Below are 20,543 nucleotides of genomic sequence, written 5' to 3'. Positions count from 1 at the left end.
GAGTCATTAATATTGATCTCAGCAGTTTTTAAATATCTTCTTTATATTTCAGTCAAACTAAAAGAAATAAGACTTTCTCCAGAAGAAAAGTATAATTCAATCCTATGAAAAAATATATCCTGGATCTGTTAAACGTCACTTGTGAATCATTTGAGAAAGTATGAATCATTTAGGAAGTAATGCTACTTTTACTTGAATTGAGATTTTCAGTTCTCTTTTTCTCTCTTCAGTTCTCCACCACTGCTTATGATGAAACCTGAAAGCTTCAAGAAGATGATGGGTGTGGATGCATGAACGGTTTATCAGCTCTATGCCAAGAAACACAGGTTTCCTCGTCGTTTAGAGCTCATCCATCACTCTGCTGTGGGAGTTTGGCAGTGGGATTGTGTATTATGGAAGCTTTAGTTTCACCAGGAACAGATTTTTGTTCATAGTTGCGATTGTTTTGCTTCGGCAGCACCACCACCCAAGAGGAAGCCAATGGCTGTATCAAGGCTGAACAGACTTCCTGTGCTTGTTGTCTTGGGAGGACCTCACAGGGACGGCTAAGAAAGCCAGAGGGAGAAAAAAGCAGACAATATCATTTCAGTTTGAGTCTGCGAGCAGAGAGCAGACATGGATTTCTGGATGGTGTTACATCTTTTGAGCCTTCTCAACATGGCACGCTGTTCACCCGTATTGTCCTCCTACACTGTTCACTTGAACAAAAACTCATTCACAAATGCGCAGAGTTATTGCAAACCTGGAAGTGTCCTGACCGACATTCCGGATAAAAAGGAAATGGACAAGATCCTAAAAACAATCTGGGACAAGACCAACAGAACGGCTGTTTCATTCTGGGTTGGACTAAAGAAAGATAAAGGTGCATGTGTTCAACAAGGTTTACCTCTTAAAGGATTCTACTGGACGGTGAACAACAGCACTGAATCTGAAGCCAACATGTGGAAATCTGAGCCTTCATCCACTTGTACGGATGTTCGCTGCGGGCTACTTTCAGTGGAATATGGAAACTCCGGTGTGACAAACAGTGGATTTATGGATGCCACCTGCAAACAGCAACATCCTTTCATTTGCAAGCGAAATATGGAGACGGTGTGCCAACGACCACAGATACATGATACCAAGTACATAATCGACTATCCGGAAGATCCATACACATGTCAGGTTGTTTGCAATTCTGATGCCAATTACACTTTGACATGCTCACATGATTTAGTTTGGACCATAGTCGGGAAGGAAAACATTGATGTATCTGAACTCTGCCTGGAATGTAAGAGTGGCTACAGGAGGGATGCATTCGGAAACTGTGTTAATGTAAACGAATGTGAAGAATCAGAACCGTGCAAGCATGGATGCAAAAACACAGAAGGCTCCTATATTTGTGATAAACTGCCCACCACTCTTCCAAAAAAAAAAGATGAATATTCACACAATGAGGAGGACAAATCTGTGCAACCTCAACCTACAGTTTTGTCTGAGGACGTCAGAATGAATGACAGAGGGGTGCAGATTGAGGAGAGCGTTGGCGACATTTCAAATATCATAGTACCTGTGATTATAGCACTGCTGATTTTCATCGTACTGGTGGTCATTGTCGCGGCCATTGTAAAAGGATGCCTCAGGAGGAGAACCATAAAACGGGCCCGGAGGAAGGCGGAGGCTGTGGGTCTGAATGGATCCAGCTCCATGGAGAAGGTGAATGAAAAAGAGGAAACCTAAGTGGGAGAGACTGTGAAAATGTGACAGATAACTCAATGTGACACATGCAGATGACTACAGAGAGGGCTTACTGGATGATATTACTCTCTCAGAACATTTGGGTTTGAGAGTCATAAGAGAGCTGTGTAAATGCTGCCTTTGAATTTCATTTGCCATTCCCGTCTGGTTTTTTTCACAGTTGAAATCAGGGTCTATCTTCTGATGTGGATTTTGAAATTAGTTATTAGATCTATGAAAACAGAGTACTCTGTCTTTGTTTACTCCTACATAGCTGATATTTAAATGCGACTATATGTGGAGATGTAAGAACTGTAGATGATGTTGTGATGTTTCTGCCATTGGATTTGTTTTCTAATTATATATTTAGCAACATTGGAGATTTATATGTCTGGATGGTTGTAAATAAAGGTGGACATTAAAGCTGTAAGCGGCTGTTATTTTAAACATTTTTTTCATTGATAGCCACACACAAATAGTACATGCTAACTTTACAGATAAAGCTAAACTATATGTATTCTGAGAAGATGTTTCTGAGACCAGAGTGACGCGAAATAATCGGGTTATTATTGTGCAGTTTCGTTTAGTGCCGCTAGAGGCGCTTAAGTCACTAATAACACCTTTGAAGTGATAGTTCGCGCAAATATTGCAGTTCATTTACTGACCCTCATGCCAACCAAGATAAAGGGAACGTTTATATTCAGCAGAGTATTAAAGTTATTTTTCAATTATATTACTTTAACTGATGCTGAAGTCTGTGGCCGATTTAGAAAAAGGAAACAAGTTAAATAATACAGGCATTTTGATAGTTAAAAAACATTTTTGATACAGATGTTTCCCGATGATTCAGCAAAACATTTGGTCTACTATACAAATAAAAAACAAAACATTATTTACCTTAAATCCATAACATCACCAAAACATTTAAGTTCATGGCAGTCACAATCTTCATGTATGAAGACGTATGGAGGAAAGCAAACAGGTGAGCTAATGCTGTTTGTTTACAAAATAGAGGAAAGACTTGTTATTTTTCATCAAAACTGTACATGTGCTTATAGATGTTGTATATAAATAGACACTTTTTTACTCAGGAAAAAAAAAAAAAAAAAAAAAAAAATATATATATATATATATATATATATATATATATATATATATATATATATATATATATATATATATATATATATACATATATATATATATATATATATATATATATATATATATATATATATATATATATATATATATATATATATATATATATATATATACATGTTGGATGGCATGAGGGCAGGCAAATTAACATCAAATTTTCATTTTGGCTGAACTACAATATGCTTTAAAAGCACACTGTGTTTCTGACTGATCTGGCAACTTTCAGTGTGGCTGCACTCTTTGAAATAAAGGTACACAAGCTGTCACTGGGACAGTATCTTTTTAAAAGATACATATTTGTACCCAAATAGTCCACAGTGGTACCTAAAAGGTGCATATTAGTACCCAAATGTACCCAAAAAGTACCTTTGAGGTACCATTATGGACTCCTGGGGTACAAATATATACCTTTTTAAAAGGTATTGCCCCAGTGACAGCTCCTGTACCTTTATTTCTGAGAGTGTGCAGTGTCATGAAGAATATTTTTAAATTATTTAAAATGTGTATGCATACCCAGTTAGCAAAGAATTCTGGCCCAGATTTGGAATAAAGCTTGCACAGCAGGCATACAGCATGTGGGCCAAACATGGCTTGGGTTTCGCAGAGGTGGCACCATCTTTAAGGCAACACACTAAATATCAAATGTAATATTTGGCCCAGATGTTAAAAATTCATATGTGGGTCAGGTAAGTTTGGCCTATCTTGACCTACTTTTAAAATACATTTATATTATTTTTGAGTAAAGAAAAAATTCTAACAATCAAGTTGCTTCGAGAAAAAGCATGGCCATTAACCGAAGTGTTTCATAGGTTAATCGAATTCATTGCAGTCGTGACAAACCAACATATCTGGGCTAGTTCAGGCCCAGTTAACTTGGCTGAAACTTGGCACAGATATTGTTCATGTCTGGCCCTTGTATGATAGTCAGAATTGGTCCAATCATGTCCAATCATGCTATGTGGGTATTTTATTACTCTTCATTCATTTTAAAAGTTAAATTGAACAATATGAAGAGCGCCTTATGGAAAAAATATAAAGAGTGAAACATATCCTAATATGTGGTGTATTTGATGTTGAAAATTTAATTTTAACCACAATTTGCATAAATTAATAAACATATTCTGTTAGTGAAAAGATAGACATAGATCAGCCTTGTATTGTAGGCCCGTAGCCGTAAGACCCACCCCCCTACTGACAAAGGTCTAGTATTTGTCCCATACATTAGCTCATTTGTCCTATTTTGACCTTTATGTCATCATAAATGATCAAAATAGCCCATCGAAAAAGGCTTTAAGACCTAAAGTAAGTCATGCAAGTAAAGTCAACTTTCACTGTATTGTTGTTAAACGGAGAAAACATTTTACAAGTGTCTTTTATTCTAAATCTTAGACCTTATAGTTGAAAGAAAAAATGAGCAATAAAATGTTGTGAAGCACCAAAGGCAGCCCATGTTAAAGTTACTACAGTACTTATTAGGCTATTGTTGTTACCCATGAACTATCAAATGTACTCTTTACAAGAGAGGCTAGAAAAATCATAAAGCTCTACGTTATTATCATTATTATAACTTTTTTATTATTTAAATGGACAAATTCTGACAGGGGAAAGTTGAATGTGCTGGCCAGTTTGTGATTTGCCTAATAACTGACAATAGACTCCAGTTTTTAATTGAAAACTTTAACAGATTCCTACTTTTTACTCCTTATAGTAATATATGATGTAATGAATTTGTATTTTAAATATAAGTAGCCTTCATATTTCTTTATTCTAAATCTTTAGAAAATGTTTTTAGTACATCAAAACGTGTGATCATCTGACAAACTAATCTAGCAAAAAAAAGTGCTTAAAATGTCACTAAAATGCAGTATTTAAACCTCATAATTAAGTAGAACATGAGTTGAATAACTGCAAAAATAAAAATAAAAAACTTTTCACCAGGCTAGCTATATGGGCTTCTCTTAGACCGGTGTTTCTCAACCACGTTCCTGGAGGCCCACCAACACTGCAGGTTTTGGATGTCTCCTTTCTCTGTTATACCTATTACAGGTCTTTCAGTCTCTGCTAATGAGTTGATTATCCGAATCTGGTGTGTTTGGTTACGGAGACCGGGAAAATGTGCAGAGTTGGTGGTCCTAGGAACGTGGTTGAGAAAGACTACGAATATTTTTAGAAACTCTCCCTGCATAAAACTTTTACAGATCGTTCATTTACTAAACATCTACAAAAAAATTCGACCGGTGCCATGTAGGCAAGAACAGTTCAGCGTAAGATTTTGTTGTTTTTCTATACGCAACACTTTTTAAAATGAACATTAAATGGTGAACAAGCCCCCACTCATGACGTCATTTGCACAATGCATTGCGATTGGTCTTTCTTTTATATACTTGCATACCTAATTTAGCGGAGTGTCGTGATAAGGCACCAGCGGCTCTGGTTGTTTCATTGCACAGATCCAAAACAAAAATAAACGAGATATATAATACTACATTTCTGCTTTGTAAGCACTCCACGTTTCCTTCAGAAAACACAAATCTAATTTCACCACATAATACACTGAGAGTGAACGCCATTTCCTTCATTTTATTCCATTTTAAAATAAACATTTAGTATTTGGCTGTGGTTATTCCTTTTTTTATCTGAACGTCACACGTTTCCATATACTGTAGACTTTATATTAACTTTCACAAGTCATTCAAACACATCATATAATGTTTAAAGCATGATAAAAAAGTTAATGCACATTCATAAATCGACTTAAATGCGCATCAACTTAAAATTAAGCATTATATGTTAATATTGAAAGTTAGTACAAAGTCTTACCAACAAAAAACACATACTGATATGACAACAGATAACAAAAAAAAGTCTTTATGCTGGCTGCAGTGCCTATAGTGTTGTAGTTCTGGATGTGCATGTGCCATTCCTGTACGTGCTGTCCGATTCCAGATTGTCCGGTTGAAAGTCATCCACACTGTATCCCCGACTCTTCAGGGCCGTGGCATAGTAATCTATTGGCTCCTCTGTGGCGTTCTCCCACCATCGGAGGCATAAAATCCTCTGGAAGGAGCGTCTGAAGTTGTCAGACAGGAATCCGTACAGGATAGGATTGGCACAGCTGTTGGCATATCCCAAAATCACAGCCAGCTGACTGAGGGTGGCATTGTGCTGCTGGACGAACACGCTTACCAGCTGCACGATGTGAAAGGGCATCCAGCAGATCACAAACACCGTGACCACCATCATTACCATCAGCGTGATTTTCCTCTCGGACTTTTTGCGCTGCTGCCAGCCCGCTTTCAGCGCCACCACTCGCATCTTGACTATGATGAGGATGTAGCACATGCAGATGGCAATGACAGGGAAGAGAAAGCCCATCAGAAAGGCGTATATCACAAACACGGCCATCCACTGGCGCTCGGGCTCTGGCATCTGCATGTTGCACGCTACAGACCCATCAGAGTTGGGCGCAGTGGTGGAGAAGATGATGATGGGAAGGATGACAAGGATGGAAAACATCCAGACTGCTAAGTTGACCATTTTGGCGATGGTGGGTCTCCGGTAGCGGGCAGCTTTGATGGGATGCACCACGGAGATGTACCGATCGATGCTCAACACGGTGAGACAGTAGATGCTGGTGAACATATTAATGGCATCGACACTTAAAACCAAGCGACACAGGAGGGAACCAAACGGCCAGTGGTGAAGTATAGAAGAGGTGACCAAGAAGGGCACGCTCAACATAAGTAACTCATCCGCGATCGCCAAGTTCAAAATGTAGATATTGGTTGCAGTTTTCATCTTCGCATACCTAAAGATCACATAAATCACCATCGAGTTCCCACATAGTCCAACTAGACACACCACGGAGTAGATGAAGGAGATGAAAATCGCGCTGCTGCCGTGAGAATCCCCGTTATGCGTCTCATTGCTGGAGTTTAACAGATATAAACCATCCTCCAGGTTCTTGAAGGTGTCGTTGGGCAGCATTCCGACACCGTTTTGAGTCTGCTCTGGGTTTAAAGTGTATAAATAAAAGCTCAGAAGACGCGCACGTTGATGCAGCGCGACTCCTGAACGCGCATCCCGACGCTGCGGCGGTTTCAGCACCATGGACAGTTACTCCACATCCACATGCATCACATTCACAGACGTCACACGTGCAACATGACGCCATCGGATCCTAATGGGCTTGAAAGCGTGTCTGAGACACAAAAATAGTTTCTGACGACATCTAGACATTCTTGTCTTAATATAAACACAAAACGACAAAAATAAACACACAGTTTCCATATCAAATAAAGCTATGCAAACTGAGTTTTGTCTTTCTGGAGGCTTAAACTTGCCTACAGCACTCACAAAGCAGGTTATTAGTGTAGTTAAATATAAGAAACGCTTGTTTAGGCTTTAAAGTAATATTCTGAAAAGAGGGAAAGAAAAAAAGCCTTTATGTCTCTGGAGGAGATTCGTGAATGCACAAAGCAAACTATTAAAAAAACTGTGTGGATTAATCTTTAATTAAAATAGTTTATAATTATATGTATATATGTTCTATAACTAATATGTTTGCAGTGGCCTACACACAGTCACGCAGACTAGATTGTAATGAATAGTCTAAAAACAGTTCAGTTTCCACATGTTTAAAATTCATCGATTCTTCATACCTTTCCAGTCCACAACTGAATAAAACATGATGCTCATCCTATGATAAAGCAAAGAGGTTTCACAAAAGGTCTGCTGAACAAATGAAAAGCACAGCATTTTGAGTCTGTAGTCATTCAGTGAATCCTGATATTGTGCATCTTTTGTGATTGTTGCCTTAGTCTTTATATACTTCACCTAAGTTGCACAATGCCTTAGAATAACAACAAAGCACTCGTGAGTGTGAAGAGGAAGCCTATTTGCGCTTATTTCTGGCACCACCTAGTGATGGATCCAAAGCTAAAGAAAATAATCCTGCTTCACCTAACACCATGATGTTTGAGGGACTATATAGGTTAAAATATTCTGCTTTCGGACCCATATTGCATTAAAGGCATCACTGTGTTATGATTGATTACACTTTTTCTATACTCACTTTATAATTCATAAGGTAAATAAGAGGTTCAGAATCTTCCCAACTAAAATCTTTAGGTTAGGTTGTCATCCCATTTTTGATACAGTCCAATGGTGTGCAAGCTCTTTTAGCTCAAGATTCATTCAGCCCTGGTGTTACAGCTAATGATAGAGGAAGTCATTTTTACAAACAGTGATCAGATTGAATAACCAGTTATACTAGATGAGGTATGCAGAATTGTAATAGCATTAATACTGTAGAGATATGGACTAGCATCTACACGCTGTTTGAAAATAAGGTGTGCAGCATGAATATAATTTTGTTAATGTTTATATGTGTAATCTTATTTTACTTAATTTATATTATGGTGAGCTCTGCTGTGACGTGAATTTCCCTTTGGGATTAAAAAAAGTCTAAACAAACTAACAAACAAACAAACAAACAAACAAACAAATAGTTTAGTATTTACAAAGAGAAAGCAACATTCTACACTCTGATTAAAATAATAATAACAGAAATGAAAAGGATTATGTAATAAATAAGTAAATAAAGCAAGGGCGACATGGTGGCTCAGTGGTTAGCACTGTCGCCTCACAGCAAGAAGGTCGCTGGTTCAAGTCCTGGCTGGTCTCCCATTGTTGGCGTGGGGTTTCTATGCGTGCTCCGGTTTCCCCTACAGTCTAAAGACATGCACTACAGGTGAATTAAATAAACTAAATTTTCTGTAGTGTGGGTGTGTGAATGAGTGTGTACAGATGTTTCACAGTATTGGGTTGCAGCTGGAAGGGCATCTGCTGAGTAAAACAAATGCTGGATAAGTTGGCGGTTCATTCTGCTGTGGTGACCCCTGATGAATAAAGGGACTAAGCCGAAGGAAAATGAATGAATGAATGAATGAATGAAGCAAGCTGCCATTGCATTAGATGTAACTATGCCAAATTCGATAGATGTACAAAAAAGTTTTTCAAAGTTAGTCATTGAGATTTTTAGGATATTTGATAACTAGCTGTATAAAAATGTTTATATTTATTCTATTATTTAAAACATACAGCACAATATCACAGACCAGAAATTTGGAGGATGTCACTAAAGGGATAGTTCACTAAAAAATGTTATTTTACTCAAACCTTTATGAGTTTCTTTCTTCCGTTGAACAAAGGAGATCCTTTGAAGATTGCTAAAAACCTGTAACCATTGACTTCCATAGTTGCAAAATCAAATACTCTAGAAGTCAATGGTTACAGGTTGCCAAATATTTTCAAAATACCTTCTTTAGTGTTTAACAAAAGAAAGCAACTCATAAAGGTTTGGAACAACTGAAGGGTGAATAATTAATGGCAGAATTTCATATTTGGGTGAACTATCCATTACAGGGCACATATTTCACCCTTTTTCAAGATTTAATATAAGTATTTTGTGTCTCCAGAATGTGTCTGTAAAGTTTCAGCTCAAAACACCCATCAGATTATTCATTATACCTTTCAGAGTATTGGAATTTTCGGCTCTAAACACAATGTAGTTGTTTTTATTGCCTGTGTCTTTAATGCTAGTTCTCCCTGCTCACCGTGTTCCCACGTGCCTGTCAGAGAGTGCCTCAATCTCCAGCTGTCAGATAAACAGCACAGTGACAGACATGAAGGAAGCAGATCTCACGTAATGTTTGTGAGAAATACTACAGTAAGAACTTTCCCAATGGCATTAGTATTCTATCTGCTTAATATCTGTTGATACAGACATTCAACAGACATTTAACTGACTATGTCAACTTACACTAACCCTAACCCCGACCTAACAGTCTGCTAATAATCCAATGAGAATTAGTTAAAATGTAACTTAAATTAAACAAACAGACCATCAAAATAAAGTGTGACCGATGTATTTGCTGTGGAGTTAATTCAAGCCTTTCTTCAACGATGAGTCACACACAATGTCGTTACAAAGTTCACACACACAGCGGACACACAGACACACACACAGCACGCTCGTTTCACTTTGCACTGTTTTTGCACGGCAAATGCGACAGGATACAGGTTAATTTCCACTACCGTATGGATATCCGTTATGTTAATGTACAAAATAAACCTGATAAACGTCCACAAACCGAGATTGAAGCGTCTTCTTTTATAACTGCACTGACATCCGGTTGTGGTGATGAATTACACTGATTTTACCTTTAACTTACTTTATTACAGACATTTTAAACTTGTAAAACTCATTCTTGATCACATTTGATGATGATTGGTGATCACAGAGAGCCGAACAGATCTTTTAATTCCAGTTGCTTTGTACATGTCCTGTCTTGTTGATATGATTATACGCGTTACTAAGGAGACATGTTAATACACAGCTGTCAATCAATTTGGTGGGCAGGGAATTTAAAGCTATTTTAACATAACGGAAATTTTAAAAAGAGACTTATTGTGTTTATATCACCTGAATATGCACCCCACTACCCTTTAAAAGAAAAGGAAGTTCTTTCAAAATTTTTTAAACATTATCAGTATGTAGTTTGTATCATGGCTGCAATGTTCTACTCAAATACAATACATCTGCTACAATATGTCAGACTAACTATTCCACATCTGAAATAATTTTACCCTGGAGCTATGAGGCACTCCCTCTCGAAATGCTGCCATCTTGAAAACAGGATATAAGAATAGCAAAAATCTGAACGTCTTTTGTCAGAATTTGAGTGATACCTCGTTTTCTCACAGATGGAGACTTGTGTTGTCCTTGAAATGTAATGAGCCCAGTCAGACCACAACATGTGAGGAGCAGATGGCCATCTTCACACTCTTCTCTCTGAGACTCTCCCTCTTTCTCTCTCTCTTTCTATCTGAACTGGAGATAAGCCAGATTCTTCAGCAGGTGTTTCTTTCTTTCCTTCTAGTTAAGACCAGTGTCTCTACCCCATGGCAGCTCAAGTCACCTGAATGTTTCAGGGGAAATATGATTGCAGACATTAGGTAGATACAGCTGTTTGGGAGATTAATCAGCTGTGTTTCACATTATTCGTCGCTTGATAGATATGCAAGATTCCAGTTAGACATAATAAACAGTTATACTCAACCTTAACTCTTTCTGATTTTGATTGTAATCTAATAAGGTGCAGTTTGTAAAGCTGCTTTGGACTGATAACTATTGTGAGAAACAATATACAAATAAACCTGAAATTAACAGAATTTTGTTAGATTATAGTAGATGTTTCACCAGTGAGCAGGAACTGCATGTCCGTGAAGGTCGAGTCATTCTGAGCTGCATGAACCTGCTGGCCATCTGCTATTAAGCTGAATGAGAATCTGCAGGTACTTTAGCACTCCTTTGTTGACAGACAACAATAAGAGAGCAGCTTATGCAGCATAAAACCTGAGCTTGCATACGCCTTTAATATTACTATTATTCTTTCCGCTTTGTGTAACTAACTACTGCTATGTCCTTTAAGCATCAAATCTGGATATTAGAATAATTTGTTTTGGATTGGCATTGACAATAATGTAACCTCTCCCAGGTATAAATGATATTTTAAAACATATTAACATAGAAAACAGTTTAATTAAAAAATGTATTACATTTTTTTCAGTATTATTGGTTTGTTGTTGGCGGTTCATTCCACTGTGGTGACTCCTAATTAATAAAGGGACTAAGCCGAAAAGAAAATGAATGAATTAATGAATGAATGGTTTATTGTGTTTTTGATCAATAGATTAACGCTTGACAACTTTCCAGACCACAGATTTTAATTATGAGGAACAAGCCTCTGCATAAAATGACAGATAAGACAAACTGTATATATGTAGTCATTCATTTCTGTTTATTTGATGTCTAACGTTAGTCTAGTTTTGGCCTATTCTTAGAGGTCGATTAGATTTTCATTGACAGCCTAAATTTAGCCTTGTTTTAGCCAACACAACTATGTTTTGACGGCTATTAGACATCTGTTAGACATCTTTTAAAAACAAAAAAATGCGGGTATTGGTTAGGTTTAAGGAAGTGGGTGGGCGGGTCATATGGTGCTTTTGAAAACCCTATTAGTTGGGTTCAGGGAAGGAGGAGGATGGGTCAGGAGAGGAGCAGGCACGAATGGCACTGGCTAGAAAAATTTGAGATCTGAAAAAGCGTACACAGTGGCCTTTTGGTGGATTTGCAAAAACAAAAACGGCAAAAAACGTAGCTCCGCGAATGTATTTGGCGCTCTCCAGAAATGTATACAGGGGCACGTTTTTAGAATGAGCCTGAGTTGGTAAAAATGTTGGGTTCCGTGCAAAGGATTTGCATTAGAACAACACGAAGGAATTAAGTTGTTTTTGCTAATTTAAGTTGATTGAACATAAAACAATTAAGTTGTCCCAAAGAACTCAAGAACTGCATTGTTTCAGCTCATTTTAAATAGGTAGATTGAATAAACAGCAAAAATTATTTTTAGAGTGCATGTAAAATCAAACAAAAGCCATATGACATTATTGCGAATACCACTGCTATTCTTTCTTGTGTGCAACTATTTAATTATGTAGACTATTGTAATAAATGGCGGTTCATTCCGCTGTGGCAACCTCTGAAATAGAGACTAAGCCGAAGGAAAATGAATGAATTATAATAAATGACTGGGTGAAAATAACATTCAAAGTAAATTTGTCTTTCCATCTTAATCTAAACATTCTCGTCATTCCTGACATTCTTAGCCAATATGTTTATGTATCTTAAACAAACTCTCATTTAACAAATTCAAACTGAATGCATGCAATGTTATCAAGATGATGTTCAACAATTGCTTTAGCTCCTTTTAATAATCAAAGAAGCAATAATATCATTTTTAGCAAAAGTAGCACCATTAGGAGTCCTGAAGCTGCAGCGCAGTCTTGTAGTCCTCCATTGCCTGCTCCATCCACCCTAAACAACCCCGAACATCAGCCCTTAGTTTATACAGCAGAGCATCTCCAGGCTCCAGCACCAGAGCTTCAAAAAACAGAGAAAGAGAGAGAGAAATGTGTTAGTGTGAAATGTCACTCTCACCTTCCCCAGCGTTTATCAGTCTGTCTCCTGTTTACACTGAGAGGTGTACCATTATTTGTGCAGTTTCTTCCCCCAAAACAGCTTTGTTGGCGGTAAACCTCTCGGCTCTATTTGTCGCACACAGAGACTGACATTAATATTAGGCTAGCGCACATCACACAGTGCTTATCCGTGACTGAAACATCACTGAAAGACAGCAAATAGGAGGACATCTACTTTTTAGTTCACACAAGAGGGCCAATTTGAGAGCAATTTGCCATCTGCATTTGCATAAATTACCACTGCTCGCCTGGTACCTTTACAGATGCTGTTTTCATTTGATGCGAGTGAGCTAATGTATAAAAACTCATTTTCAGAGCTTACAGGATAAGCGTTCCATGTGTCTATTTATGGCTAACAAAAGCAAATTGTTTGAAGCCGCGCACTGGAATAGCAAGTGATTACTCCATTCACAGAGAAGACACTCATTAGACACCGAGGGCCATCTGTTTCCTAATATCCCACCTGTTTTAGCCGCAGGCAGAGGGAATTAGGAGCAGCCTCTATAAGAAACTCTGCTTTTCCATATAAAAAAAATGCTTGCACATCCTTGCATTTCGACTTCATAAATATGCAATCTGCCCAGAGGAAATCTATAATTGGTTTACACTGTAACCATAGTAACCACCTGTCTCTTGTTGTACAGCAGTAAAGAGTTATGGTTGCAGCGTTTGTTTTCCTTATGTGTGTTTTTTTTCCTTTTCCCTGGGCAGTCATGTGGTCAAAGCCATCATGCGCTGGTCCTCTTGTGGGTGTGAAAGTGTTTGCTGAAAGCATCCATCTGCCTCTCTCTCTCTCTTTCTCACACACACTAGAGTGAGCAATGACTACACACATACAGTGTCATGTAGTCAATCTTTGGACTTTCAGTGTAAAGTCTGTTCTACACTACAGCTTCTTTAGGTCATGACCTGCCTGGGATGACTACCCAGGCACAGTTTCTTTTGTTTTTAACCCTTGTGTACTGTTAAAATGGACTACCCTTTTGTTATGTTTGTGGCTGCTTTTGCCCCATGGACCTCCATTATAATTATATTTTTTGATTGCAAAGCCATGACAGCATATAATCATCCGCTGTTGGTTTTTGGTGGCTTTCCCTGTTGGGAGAAGGTAAAATGTGTCATTTTTACTGTTGGTCATCAGTTGGCAGCATGAACCCTTTAGACAGACCTTTGCAAATATGTTTCTAGCTTTTATATGGAGTTCTATGTAGTAAAGCTGCAGATTATAGTGTGCGTGCATAAATACACTCACTGTGTTTACTGAGTTCTGAGAGCTGAGATGCTCATTTAGATTTTCTCAAACATATCAAGAAAAGTGCACAAAGGTCAGAAAGAAGATAGAAGGCAGAAACTAAGCTTTTTTTATATACTGTCGTGGCTTTGCAATCAAAAAATGTGGTTATAAGTCATCAACATAAACATGTAGAGATTATATTGGAATAATATATGTGGTGATATGGTGGCTTAATGGGTAGCACTGTTGCCTCACAGCAAGAAGTTCGCTGGTTCGAGTTCTGGCTTGGTCAGTTGGCATTTCTGTGTGGAGTTTGCATGTTCTCCCCATGATGTTGTGGGTTTCCTCCGGGTGCTCCGGTTTCCCCCACAAGTCCAAAGATATGCGCTATAGGTGAATTGGGTAAACTAAATTGGCTGTAGTGTATGTGTGTGCATGTGAGAGTGTATGGGTGTTTCTCAATACTGGGTTCCGCTGTGTAAAACTTTAGCTGGAAAAGTTGGCGGTTCATTCCACTGTGGCGGCCCCTGATAATTAATGGGACCGAAGCTGCTGAAGGAAATTGAACGAATGAATGAATAATAAGAGTAAATAATAAGAATATACTTATTCAAGATTAAACTAAAACAAATAGTATATAACATGTTTTTAAATTGAATTTCAGTGCTGATGCATTCTGTTGTACAAAAAAACTGACCATGTCAGAAAATGTCATCTTTGTTATTTTGTTCAATTGAAATATTACAACCGGAGGAAACCAGAGAACATGGGGAAAACATGGGGAAACATGCAAACATAGAAAGCCCTTCTGGTCTAACTGGGTCTCAAACCAGCGACCTTCTTGCTGTGAGGTAACAGTGCTAACCACTTAGCCAACATGCTGCCACATTGTAAATAAAGATAATACATTACAAATGAGAATTTTCAAGTACTTAATTGACACAAGCTATTTTTTTCCATAACATATATACCAGTGTCCTGACCTTTTATCTTATCCATCAGATTATGCTACTAACAATGTATTTAAATGGTTCTGAGTTTGGAGTAAGGGATTTGGTAGGTTAGGGCGATATACAGCTTCATATTACTGTAATCGACATAAAAATTTACACTGGTAGCAAAATCTGATGGGTAGCATATTGCAACATCTACTGCTACCTACTTTTTGAACGGGAGGTAGGACAATCAGACAAGGTAGGACAAATCGACAGAACACTGGCCAAAGGTTTGGGGTCAGTTTTTTTTTTTAAAGAAAATTATTCTGTTAATTAAGGTGGCATTTGTTAAATGTAAAAAAATTGTTCGATTGTTAAATAAACTGTTAATTAACTGCTTTCCTGTTGTATGTAGTTTCAAATGAAATAATTACTCCAGTCATTATTGCTTTTATTACTATCACATGAATAATAATAATATTAATAATAGTAATAATAATTATTATGATTAATATTAGAGTGATTTCTAAAGGATCATGTGACTCTAAAGACTGGAGTAATGAAGCTATAAATGAAATTATAAACTACAGTTATTTTATAGTGCAAGAACATTTCACAATTTTACAATATGTACTGTATTTTTGATTAAATACATGCAGCCTTGGTGAGCAGGAGAAGCTTACTTTTAAACATTTAAAAACCAGACTGACCCCATAAATATTAAAATTACTGTTGTTAAGGGTTTAAAACTTAGAATATTCTATGAATCTTGTTTATAGCTTCCAAAAAAGCAGCACGACTTTTTAACGTTTAGCATTAATAATTTGTAATGTTGCTTGAGCACCAAGTTTATGAATGGTCATGTGAAAATATAAATAAATACATTTTAAATTGTATTATAATATAAAACAGATATTTTAAATTGTACAAATATTTTAAACATTACCCTTTTATGCAAATTGTTTCTTTTTCAAATAAATTATTTTTGAACACTAATATGTTAGTTTTGCTGGCATATTGCATCAGACAGTCAGTGCATGGACTTGTAGGAGGTCTGATAGCATACTATAAGACTGAGACCAGCTGGATTAGTTGAGGATAAAGACAACTTTGCTATCTTCTCAGCAGCTCTCCATTCATCATCTTGACAAAAGCCCTCCACAGAGATATCAGCCTGCGTTATCAGATGTAATTAAGTGGCGGCGACATCGAGCGTCCGCCTGATGTACAAATCTCCCTGTAAAGCGATGAATCATTATTGGCATATTAATATCAGGATGTTTCAAAGTTGGAACATAATAACCTTTATAAATCCACACGACCATTAAATCAAAAGACACAATACATGAAGTAGTTCAGCGTTTGGGCCTGCGCTCTCTTGACACGCTGCATGATGATTAATGTGACCTTCAGTATTCATTGTAGTCAATAGAGACACTCAGCGCACAGAGTTTACTGTGTGTCTGTGCATTAGCAATTAGTTGATATAAGGATACCATTCTCACGTCAGAGTAATATATATATATATATATATATATATATATATATATATATATATATATATATATATATATATATATATATATAGTATTACTAGAAAATATAAGCCTAAATAAACGACTCAAGTTGGTTTAGTTTTTAAAAAGAAAAATCATGAACATGGGTTGCTGATGTGAAGCTGCATTTTCAAAGTCACACTTGACAAAATTAATATAATTGGTATCACTTTACAATAGGGTTGTATTAGTTAATGCATTTACTAACATGAACAAACAACGAACAATACATTTATTACAGTATTTGTTCAAATTGGTTAATGTTAGTTCATGTAAAATGTTAAGTATTTGTCTCAGATTTTTTTTTTCACCTATAACTTTTTGGTAACCACTATGAAATTGTTTAATTTTGTTGTCCATTGATGTGACATGCCTATTTATTTAAAATGTCTCATGGAGAACTAAAAACGTATTATTCATAATTTCATATAAAATAAATAGCACTATATGAGTAGACACAATACAAAACTACCCATATTTTTTTCAACTACCCATATACAGCCTGTTTTATACTACTGGACAAAGTGTGAAAAAAAGCCATGCAAAAACTGCTTGGTTCAAAAATCTGGGATGAATATTATAAGGACCCTGATATACTGATGCCAATTTTTTTTTTTTTGCCAATTTTCATTTATTGTGAAGTTTATTTATAAACTAATTTCTAATTTCAGGAGGATCACGTGCTTATGATTGACCACGGCTGGTCCCACATTAGCTATTGCATGATTCACCAATCAGATGATTCCTAACTTACCATAAATAACCAGAGTGTCATACCTCAGTTATCTTCGTCTTGAAGAATCCCCCCTTCCACCCCTACTCCTCCCCCCTTTTCCTTGATAGGGTGGCACAGTGGCACAGTGGCAAGCACTGTTGCCTCACAGCAAAAATGTCACTGGTTCAAGTCCTTACCAGGCCAGTCGATGTTTCTGTGTGGAATTTATATGTTCTCCCCGTGCTCGCATGGGTTTCCCCCGGGTTCCCCGGTTTCCTCCCACAGTCCAAAGACATGCGAGATAAGTGAATTGACCGAATCGATAATCAGCCATTTATCTTTCCATAGCAATCCCTGATTTGTCATTAGCTACAAAAAACCAGGGGTCTTCTGGAGATCTACCTGAGTTCAAACTCCCCTCTTGCCCTGCAAATGGGAGGAAGCCCCGGGCTCGAGGAGCCCCTTATGCTCTTATGAGCTCAAGGCTCTCTCCTGGGACAGCATGCCAAACATGCTTTATAATCAATCATCAGGTAAGTGTGAATTTATTAAAGCTTTGGATTAAATCAAGTTTGAAGCTATATAGGCACACTTACACTATTTATTACATTATAACCAAGGACCAGTGTTGGTCTGAATGTGTTTACCAAGCAAAGCAAACTTTTCCAGAAGGTTTGCTTTGGCAACTCGACTTGTGCAAAAATGACCTCACATCAGTTTGCTCTTCGATTTGTCTTGAAGTATACCTGGGCCATAAAATTAGACTTCAGGGGACATAATGGTGCATGGGTGTAAAATATGACTGGCTTAATAAAAGGTGGCAGTGAACTCAGCCTCCTACGGCTCACCTTGCGTAAGGTCTCTCTCGGCTGATTGGAACTGTCTTAGAGAGCAGTGCAGGTTGGCTCTGTTAAAGTAGGCATGTGTAGACAGCGGGTTTAGACACAGAGCCTCATTGAAATCCTGCAGGGATTCTGGAACCTTCCGCAGCAGAGCATGAGTGATGGCTCGGTTCAGGATGGCAGACTCATCTGAGGGGTCCAGCTCAAAAGCTCGGCTGTAGTATTCACATGCCTGTGTCACAGGGGAAAAAAAAGAAAGAGATTCACTATATTTCCCAGTGGCTCTCACCAAGAGAGTGAATCAGTAATGAACTTCATCTGGTTTCACCTGCTGAAACTGGCCATTGTAAAAAAAGAGGTTGGCAGCATTGAAGTAAGCAAGGGCATATCCTGGGTTGAGGTTAATGGCGGTTTGGTAGTCCTTCATGGCACTAGATTTATCCCCCCTTAATTGTTGGATCAGACCTCGGTTTGTGAAGAGCTGCTCTGCGAAAGGGTTGTACTAAAAGGACAAACAAAGATATATTGAAGGCATTGTTCATACATAAATTATTTAGATGTTATTTCCCTTTCCTTTTTTCTCATTATTAGAACATTCAAATGATAAGCTGGATCTGTGGTCCTTGGCGAGTCATTAAATGCAAGTCAATGGGGCTACTGGCACTTCGGTAGCTCGAAAAAATTCAGCGTAAGTTTAATTATTTTAACTTGTAAGTGAGATGCATTTCAGGTGAATTCCATGCAAGCGTCGTGCATTCCACATCATTTACGCCACATGGTAGAAATTTGCCTTTATTCACACATTTGCATTGACATTGTATGTAATTTACTCGTGCAAATACTTCAATTTATATTTTGAGTGACCCCAGCATAATATTCAAAGTGCCTGATGATACATTTAGGACTTGAAGTGACAGGTAATCATGTAATGTTAAGATTTACTTTGTAAGACAGTACTCATTTTGTTTTGCCTGTATGTTTTTTTGGCTCTCAAAGTACCAGTAGTTATTAACTTGCATTATATGAATCAGCAAGGACCACTGTTATAGCTATAATATTCTTTAATCAAGTGTTAAAAAATATGCCCCTACATCTTGGCTGACCTGAGAATATGAATTTGAATAGCAACTATCTCTTAAACTCCTGTGTGCTGTTGGGGATGTTTTTATCCACTCTGGCATGACTTTGAGTCCTAATTTGGCCACAACTTTCTCTGTGATTCAGTAAATGAAAAAATTTTTGATGACAAATCTTATTTTGACATAAATTGAGAAAATGCATTGAAAATTTGTATAAATTTAACAATACTCTCTGGGCAAATTTACTACCCTTTTGTTGGAGGCTGTTTTTGCCCCATTGACTTTCATTATAGTGACATTTTTTGATTGCAAAGGCATGACAGCATATAATCATGCATTCCTGATTGTTGCTGGTTTTCCCTATTTGGAAGAGTTAAAATTAGCAATTTTTACTGTTGATCATCGGTTACTGTGCAAAGAAACCCCTTAGTTTCTGCCTTCTATATGGAGTATATTGTGTGTGTGTGGGAGAGAGAGAGGGATAGACCTTAAGGCACATATATTGATGTGTCTGAGAAAATCAAAATAAACAGCTCAGCTCTCAAAATATGGTAAACATAGTGAGTGTATTTATGCACGTACACTATAATCTGCTGTTTTACTTCATATAAAAGCCAAACACGTTTTTAATGGGCCTTTCTAAAGGGTTAATGCTGATGATCAACAGTAAAAATTACACATTTTACCTCTTCCCAATCCCAACAGGAAAAAACCATCAAGATCAAGAATGCATGATTATATGCTGTCATGGCTTAGCAATCAAAAAATGTGATTATAATGGAAGTCAATGGGGCAAAAACAGCCCCTAACATAACAAAAGGGTAGTAAATTTGAACAGTACACAAGGGTTAAAGGTAAACAACTTTAAAATGAATAGATAGATAAATGGATGGACGGATGGATGGATGGATGCATGGATAGAGACAGACAGACAGACAGACAGACAGACAGACAGACAGACAGACAGACAGACAGATAGACAGACAGACAGACAGACAGATAGATAGATAGATAGATAGATAGATAGATAGATAGATAGATAGATAGATAGATAGAAAGACAGACAGACAGACAGACAGACAGATAGATAGATAGATAGATAGATAGATAGATAGATAGATAGATAGATAGATAGATAGATAGATAGATAGATAGATAGATAGATAGATAGATAGATAGATGCTATAAACATACACACACA

The 20,543-nt window shown here is 37.3% G+C and overlaps 3 protein-coding genes across 3 annotated transcripts in view; 1 reads left to right on the top strand and 2 right to left on the bottom strand.

Moving 5' to 3' along the window:
* The first annotated feature begins 545 nt into the window (after nt 1–545).
* Nucleotides 546–2,146, top strand: clec14a (C-type lectin domain containing 14A). Its single transcript, XM_056476926.1, has one exon. It carries the CDS (start codon nt 616–618, stop codon nt 1,717–1,719), a length of 1,104 nt encoding a protein of 367 aa, XP_056332901.1. The 5' UTR covers nt 546–615; the 3' UTR covers nt 1,720–2,146.
* A 3,572-nt stretch (nt 2,147–5,718) lies between these two features.
* On the bottom strand, nt 5,719–6,959 carry sstr1a (somatostatin receptor 1a). Its single transcript, XM_056477758.1, has one exon. It carries the CDS (start codon nt 6,862–6,864, stop codon nt 5,764–5,766), a length of 1,101 nt encoding a protein of 366 aa, XP_056333733.1. The 5' UTR covers nt 6,865–6,959; the 3' UTR covers nt 5,719–5,763.
* A 4,720-nt stretch (nt 6,960–11,679) lies between these two features.
* The window catches only part of ttc6 (tetratricopeptide repeat domain 6), a 42,733-nt gene continuing 33,869 nt past the window's right edge, over nt 11,680–20,543 (bottom strand). The window contains exons 27-29 of the mRNA XM_056476397.1: nt 18,592–18,765; nt 18,270–18,495; nt 11,680–12,883 (exon numbers count right to left, since the gene is read on the bottom strand). Of these exons, the coding sequence (XP_056332372.1) occupies nt 12,759–12,883; nt 18,270–18,495; nt 18,592–18,765 (525 nt within the window). The 3' untranslated portion in view covers nt 11,680–12,758. The remainder of the gene's footprint in view (nt 12,884–18,269; nt 18,496–18,591; nt 18,766–20,543) is intronic.

This window comes from Danio aesculapii, chromosome 17, assembly GCF_903798145.1.
Source record: "Danio aesculapii chromosome 17, fDanAes4.1, whole genome shotgun sequence".
Classification (NCBI taxonomy): Eukaryota; Metazoa; Chordata; class Actinopteri; order Cypriniformes; family Danionidae; genus Danio; species Danio aesculapii.
Note: the sequence above shows the minus strand (reverse complement) of the source record. Positions and strands in the feature narration are given on the sequence as shown.